Consider the following 7,204-nt stretch of genomic DNA (forward strand, 5'->3'; position numbering starts at 1 on the left):
AGTAAAGCCATGTACTGCTGTGGACGGGTGCAGCAGCAAAACCTATTTCAGTCACCTAAAAAAGTCAATATCAGTGTAAATGCACTCTTTAGTAAAATTACTGTTTTTGTCAATGGAGTCTGGTGACTTTGAAGAGCACATAGAGAACAAATTCCCTGTAGCATACACTTAAAACAGATTTAGATTTTTTTAGGTGGCGAAAATACGTTTTGCTGCTGCCTCCGTCCACTGTCTCCAAACCATCATCTACACTAACTGTGGATAAGGACTTCATACAACCCCACTTCACAAAATTCTAACTATCTAAGTAATATTTTGACAAAGGGACATAGAAGTAGGACAATAACTATGTTTTATTAACATTTCATTACAGTGTTACTTACTAAATCAATAAAAAATATGCTTAAATTAAGTTCTCCGTCAGTTCAGTAAAATAAATACATAAATATCAAAAGTCGTACTAAAAACAGTTAAAAATGTAAGTTTGCATGTCTTTGTACAGACTTAGTGTAACAATGCTCCCTGCCATTATCAAAGGCTTACACACCACATCCACTATGTCCATAGTAGAGAAGGCAGATAATAACAGCAACATAGAACAACCAAACAAAACTAAATGTCAGTCTCGTGGTCCACCGATGATTCGATAACCAAGGCTAAATCTTCTCAGTGCTTCCACAGACATTGAGTGCAATACACGCTCAATAAGCATGAATACAAAAACACAGAGAGCAAATGAACGTGTGAGGGGGTTGGCCAGCTCTTTCAAGAACGCACTAGTTTGACCCGATCTGGACAAAAACATGCTTCAAATATTTGAAAAACTTTAACCAAAAGCTCAACGTACTCAGTGAATTAAAGGCTATTTAAAATCTTCAAACACTCAAAAATAATTTTTAAATATATGCTTTGTCCGGATCTGTCACTGACTTGGCTGTATTGGTGATTTAGGCACAGTGTCCGGTCGATCAGAGGCACAGGGGAGCAACATGTAACCTTCAATCCACAGCTGACGAATTCAGGAGGCTGCTGTAGCAACTGATAATGCAACAGCTGCTGGATGACTTAACATACTAATAGCGCTTTATAATTATAAGCACTCGCACATATAACGCTGTACAACAATAATCACAACAGAATATTAATCATTTTATAATGACTTATAAGGTCAAGTATCATAATACTTGATAATTGTTGCTCATCTTTTTGTTGTTGCAACAATCATAGATTATTATAATTCACATAGCTGTAATACATTATAATAATGAATTATTATATCACTGTTATAATGCATTATAATGTAATTATACGTTACTCTAAGTGCTCTTACTTTAAGTAAAGTAAAAATAATTTTGACCTGTGTCAATATTTCTTCACTTTACTTAAAGCGAACAATGGCCGCTGCTGTACCGATCTGGGTGACCGACATGTGAGAGGCATTTGATAAATTACTTAAAAAAATAATGTTTTAAATGTGACGTCAGGAAAAAACATAATTCATAAAATCCTACTTCCCATTTCTTAGCATGTTTAAGACTTTTTAAAAGATCGATTGAAGACATTTTAATACCAATTAAGGCCTTATCTTTAGATCAATGGCTTTATATAGATAAGGATCCACAAGAACCCTGGCAATAATGTCTTAGCATTATTGTTACAAAGCATTATGAATATTTATGAGTGCTTATAACTATAATTATAAAGTGCCATTAGCAGATTATAACACATTTTAAGTATGTTTATAATGCGTTACAGACATGGGTGTCATAGAAAGTGCTACCGTAACGGCTAAATGAGCTGACGATGTAAACAAAACTATGCATTGGCAGATAAATTGGCACATAATAAAACATTTTCTCACTCATATTGCATGTTTTTCATAATATAACTCAATGTATCCACAGATCCAAATATGTTGCTCCATTACCCAGCAGTTACTTTAACAATTGCTACACTGTTGCAAAGGGACACTCAGCAGTTAGCGGAGTAACTCCACCACTACTGTCCTCGCCGAACAACCACAATACAGCAGCACTGCCCATCTAGAGCTGTGTTGACGAACACAAACCAAACGGTGCTTGGTGAAACAAGACAGTGTTCCTTCTTTAACGAACAGACAGACATTACAGCTCAAACGTCCATGACGGTGGTTATTTAGGTCGCTGTGACGATAGCGGGGACCCTGATGGTGGTCGGAGGTGCCCGATTTTCATTCTCGATCTGATAGATCACTTCGGGGTGAGCCGCGGCTTCCTCCGGCTGGTCTCTCATGGTGATTGGTTCATCTTCATCTTCCTGAGACTGCAGCTGGTCGAAGGAGTGTTCTGCTTCTTCTGACAGGCGGGTTTCCTCTTTCTCTTCCTCCCTCTGACATGCACACACCACAAAGTATTACATCAGCAAAAACCCAACACCATGGATTCACTACAGAGCCTCAGTGCAACATACCTCTTTCTTCATCCTGTAGTATTCATCGATAGCGTACTGATATTTGGCTGATGTTATCCCGAAGAGGGAGGCCATCCTCTCCCCCAGGTAGTCACAGGCTGGAAAATAATAATGAGAAATGTTATCTGCAGGTGATAAGGCATCCACAAAGTATCCTCAACTAATGATGCATGTTTGGACTTCAATTCTAGTTTCCACTTTTAAATAATATTTCTGATTTAAAATAATAAAAAATAGTACAATTTAATCTTTGTACATATTCTTGTTTCAATCCTCTGCTAACTTCACAACTGCTGGGATTATTTTCAGCAGTGTCAAATTGTCTAAATTAGAGCTGCAATGATCATGACTCATCGATTAGTCGATCAGCAGAAAAATAAAGGCCAACTATTTTGATAATCAATGAATCACTATAATTACCATTCATTAGAGTAGACCATAAGTGTGGTAAACTACAATGTAACTGTGTGTGGACACATGGCTGTGTAGAATGAGTTTTTCTTCTATGTGTAATATAATAATTATAGTAAAATGATTCTATTGATTTATAAAAATGCCTTTATTGTTCTTATTGCTTCATTTAATTTGTTATGATGCCAGAACACTTAGGTCAAGCTCAAAACTGTTAGTAATGCTTCATGATACAGGCCCAAATAATGGTGTTAACAGACCTGAGATGGTGGATGTTGCAGCTCTCCACATGTGAAACCAGACGTATGGACCCCAGGTCAACTTTGACTGCAAGACAAAAAGAACTAGATTTGTCTCCTCTTGCGACTTATTCAAATAATTAACAGTAAACACAAATTCCCTGTCGCTCTCACACACACACATTTCCCTTGTCTTCATTTAGCTCCTTGTACCCACACACATGAATTCCCCGTCCCCTCCAGCGTTCCTCACCCTCACCGCATCGACAGAGGAGGACAGCAGGTCTTTCCTCTCCGGCTCCTTGTCCTCTCCCTCCTCCTCGTCGGTGCTGTACTCCTCCATGGTCTCCCCGCTGGAGAAGTGGATGATCCTGCGAGGAGCCTTCTCCCTCTGCTGCTGCTCCTCTCTCTTGTCCAGCTCCCCCAGCTCCACACTCTCAAAGCTTCTACCCAGGTTAGGGCTCTGAGTGTGGGAAGCAAACATAAAGACAGTGTGTGTTGATAAGGGACTATTTGATAAGGGAGTCAGGTAGTCAACACAGTCTCAAGGGGGGATAACAACTGTGTTACAAGGCTTGGGGTGACTTCATTAAAAAAAATCAGAAATCATTTCTAGTGTAATATCATGAGCAACCAGACCGACATGACACAGCTGACAAATGACAACAAGCTCCAGGCACTGGGCTACAACATCAGCCACATTCAGTAAACACAACGGTAAGGATAACATGTGGTGATTATAAAAGAGAAAGCTGTTTACCGACCTGCTGCATCTCCATGCTCTGTCCTATCGACACATTAACGTTAGTGAGATACAGTGAGATATCGGCCATTGTCGCCGTCTTCTTTGTATCTCTGGATGCTGCGCCCACAACACAACGCCTCTCCTCCGCACGGCCAGACCCGGAAGTGCCGTGCATCCCCTCCACACATCCACGGTACGTAACGTCCATAGAGATGCATGGTGAAGTGGTAGTGCCGCATGTGTAATAGAGCTACATTTAAATGCGGTACTTTTGTTTTATTGTGTACATTTAACATGCAAATTAATTTTGATTTTACTCTTCAAATATTTAAAACCCAAATATAACGTTAGCTTAAATGTTTTAGGCTAATACGATAAGATAGCCTAGGCTACTCATTTTTATAAAACTATATTTCATTAAAGAACAAAAAAAGAGAGGTTTCTGTATATTCTGTACATCGATATAATGGACAATTACACATGCCTCTATTGTATGGAGGACTAAAGCGTTCATTATAATAAATAAATGACTCAATAAATTAAATAAGAAAGAAAGAAATGTAGAATTAAAAGCCTCAATATTTTTTATTGAAATTAATTGTATTACCATTATGGTTTTAGTTCAATGTTAGTCTAGAATGTTATTTTTTATGGCTTACTGGGACATTAATGTTAGTAACACCTGTGAATGTCTGTATTCCAAACTTGTGGGTTTTGTGAATTTTTACATAGTGTCCAAGACAAAAGCCTACAATATTGTAGTAAACCCTAAATGAAGCTTACTGAAGAGGAAATCTGGACATTTCTGAAAGGGGTCAAATGAATACAACTCTATGTTTCAGGTATGGATGTACGCTCCACTCACATTCTGGACCAGTTCTTCGGCAAAATCCTGAACACACGCAAGGCAGTGAGCCGGCCTCCCCTCGGAAGGTCGGATTATACTAATCATCCATCTCCTCCAAACATGTAGGCAGAAAGTCAAGTCCTGAAAACTGTACAGAAATATTCTGAAGATGCTTTGACAGCACACGGATTGGCAGATTTTTTTCGACACATGCTCGGATCCACACGACTGAAAACCATAAGTTTTATTAAGTTCTGCAAAGATACTGTCATCACAACTAGTACAGTTTAGGTGTTTCAGCAATAATAAAACATGGCTCTCAAAAGACCTCAATGTGTGTTTGAATGAGAAAATGGTTGCATTTTTGAGAGGTGAATTGGGTTCAGTAAAGGAGAAAGAATCTATTAATGAAATAGTGTCTATCCTAGTATCCTGGTGTGTGCTGGAACTTTGATTTATTTTGTTTTACTGTGGTTTACCCTGCATCCGCTGGCACTCAGGAGAGAAGCACTGCTGTGCGGGAAAGAGAAGGGGTTTAGATGCAAAGTTATGTGATATAAATGTGATGATGGGCATGGAAAGCAAAGTGTGAATTTGTTAAATATCTACTGTGGAAGGTATGATGAGAGAGACCCAAAGAACAAGCTGCAGTATAGCCTACTGTAGCTATGAGTGTACGGAGGGAGTAGTCCATCTTAACATTGCAGGGAGGGTGATTGGCAAGTCACAGAAACAACTTGGCAATATATTTGACAGTTCTGTACAGAGCAAGGCTAAACATATCACTACAGACACCTCACACACACTACACTTCAGAGTTTGAGCTGCAGGCCTTGAACACAAAACGAAAGCATCAGGGAGCTCTTGTTATTTTATAATTTATAATTTAAGATTTGTTCTCTTTTATTTTTCATATAGATTATTTGCTGCCAACTGTTAATTTGTACATTGTAAACTGTGTATTTGTATTTGTTATGTCATGTTATGTGTATTGTATGAACCTTGCTGTACTTGGGAGAAGCCCAAGACACATTTCCAATGAGGTGGACAATAAAGTAAATCTACTCTACTTGGCAAAGGCCCCGGGGCCCAAAGTGTCAGGGAGCCCGACATCTTATTATTAACAGTTCTTGCTGAAATGTCACAAAACTCAGTCAAAAGTAAAGAGGTCCCAATTACATTGGCTGATGTTGAGTATGATGTGTGTGAGAGTGTGTCTCTCTCTGTGTGTGTGTGTGTGTGTGTGTGTGTGTGTGTGTGTGTGTGTGTGTGTGTGTGTGTGTGTGTGTGTGTGTGTGTGTGTGAGTGTGTGTGTGTGTGTGTGTGTGTGCCCAGGTGCCCATGGTCACATAATCCTTTTTGTACTTACAAAAAAAAAGTTTTGAGGTACTTGTACTTGAGTATTGTACTCCATTACATTACATCTTACAGCAATAGTTATTATATTTGCTGTTCATATTTTGCAGAATATTGTGCTTGAAAAACTTTAAGAGAAGACATTTTTTTCATCTCTTATCAATTTTTTTTATTTTCCTATAAAAAGGTAGCTGACATATTTCACACTGATTTGAACACAAATAAACTTATTTCAAATGTTTTTCTTTTAATCTAATATTATATACCGGCAATTCTATTGTGGTGCCAGTACCTTATTCTTTGTAACACACAAACACTCATTTCTACAATATTTCTTTAAACAAGTTGATGGAAAACATTCTTACTGCAAAATAAGTATTTAGGACTCAATTATTGACAGAAATGCCGTCATAAACCCAATATTTCTTTTTGCAGATTAAACAGCCCAACCTTGACTAACTACAACAAAAATTCTGCTCCTACATTTTTGCATCAGTGAAGACAATCCTACTATCTACAGTATTAACACTATTAAAGGGGCCATTTGATATAATAAGTACTATTGTTACTTTTTGCTGATTATCATTCTATAATTTTGCTTTAGTAAGATTTGAATTGCAGCCCCTGTACTTGGGAGCACTGTAATGCAAAGGTATTTTAGAGAACTAAAGAACTCTGAATATGTTTTCCACCCCTGCAGCATTATGTTTCAGTCGAAGCTTGTGAATCATCCCAAACGTGAAATTACTTTTCAACACCACTAGATGTCAGTAGAGATCCATCTCAGGCGGAAACGATCTCTTCTGAGGCGGCTGTGTCTCTGAGTGGGTTGTGAATGATTTGGGTCTGAATCCTGAGCTTTACAAATCACCAGTAGAAACACTCTATAATCAATTATCACGCTTTAGTTACCCGCACTCGCCCTGGAGCTGCAAAGTAACTACAACAGGAATAATTTACCACTCTCTCAGAACTATGATGTCATCAAATGTTAACGCTGGAGTCTCCCACTGAAAAGAATGAACGTCGGCCTCATTTGGAGCTTCACACAAATGTTTGTCTGAGGTGCTTAAGGAAATCAACTACATTTTTGCATCTTCATCTCCAGAATATCCCTGGATCTTCACACACTTAGCAGAATTTCTCCATATATGTGGT

The 7,204-nt window shown here is 38.3% G+C and overlaps 1 protein-coding gene across 2 annotated transcripts; it reads right to left on the bottom strand.

The window, feature by feature from the left end:
• Nucleotides 1-335: 335 nt before the first annotated feature.
• On the bottom strand, nucleotides 336-4,021 carry LOC115004052 (protein FAM177A1-like). Of its 2 annotated transcripts, none has more exons than XM_029426044.1 (5): nucleotides 3,863-4,021; nucleotides 3,358-3,561; nucleotides 3,120-3,186; nucleotides 2,449-2,546; nucleotides 336-2,367 (listed from the first exon to the last, which is right to left on the bottom strand). In XM_029426044.1, the coding sequence occupies exons 1-5, from the start codon at nucleotides 4,016-4,018 to the stop codon at nucleotides 2,155-2,157; spliced, it is 738 nt and encodes a 245-aa protein (XP_029281904.1). In that variant the 5' UTR covers nucleotides 4,019-4,021; the 3' UTR covers nucleotides 336-2,154. The 2 variants fall into 2 exon arrangements, with proteins under 2 accessions (XP_029281904.1, XP_029281903.1); XM_029426043.1 differs by having other exon boundaries at nucleotides 3,352-3,561.
• Between the last annotated feature and the right edge of the window lie 3,183 nt (nucleotides 4,022-7,204).

This window comes from Cottoperca gobio, chromosome 24 (assembly GCF_900634415.1).
Source record: "Cottoperca gobio chromosome 24, fCotGob3.1, whole genome shotgun sequence".
Lineage (NCBI taxonomy): Eukaryota > Metazoa > Chordata > Actinopteri > Perciformes > Bovichtidae > Cottoperca > Cottoperca gobio.

Coding starts and splice junctions, on each gene's coding strand:
- LOC115004052 (XM_029426043.1), bottom strand. CDS start 4,018: ATGCACGGCACTTCCGGGTCTGGCCGTGCGGAGGAGAGGCGTTGTGTT. Junction 3,562..3,862: donor AGAGCATGGAGATGCAGCAG/GTCGGTAAACAG, acceptor TCCCACACTCAG/AGCCCTAACCTGGGTAGAAG. Junction 3,187..3,351: donor CCTCTGTCGATGCGGTGAGG/GTGAGGAACGCT, acceptor TTTGTCTTGCAG/TCAAAGTTGACCTGGGGTCC.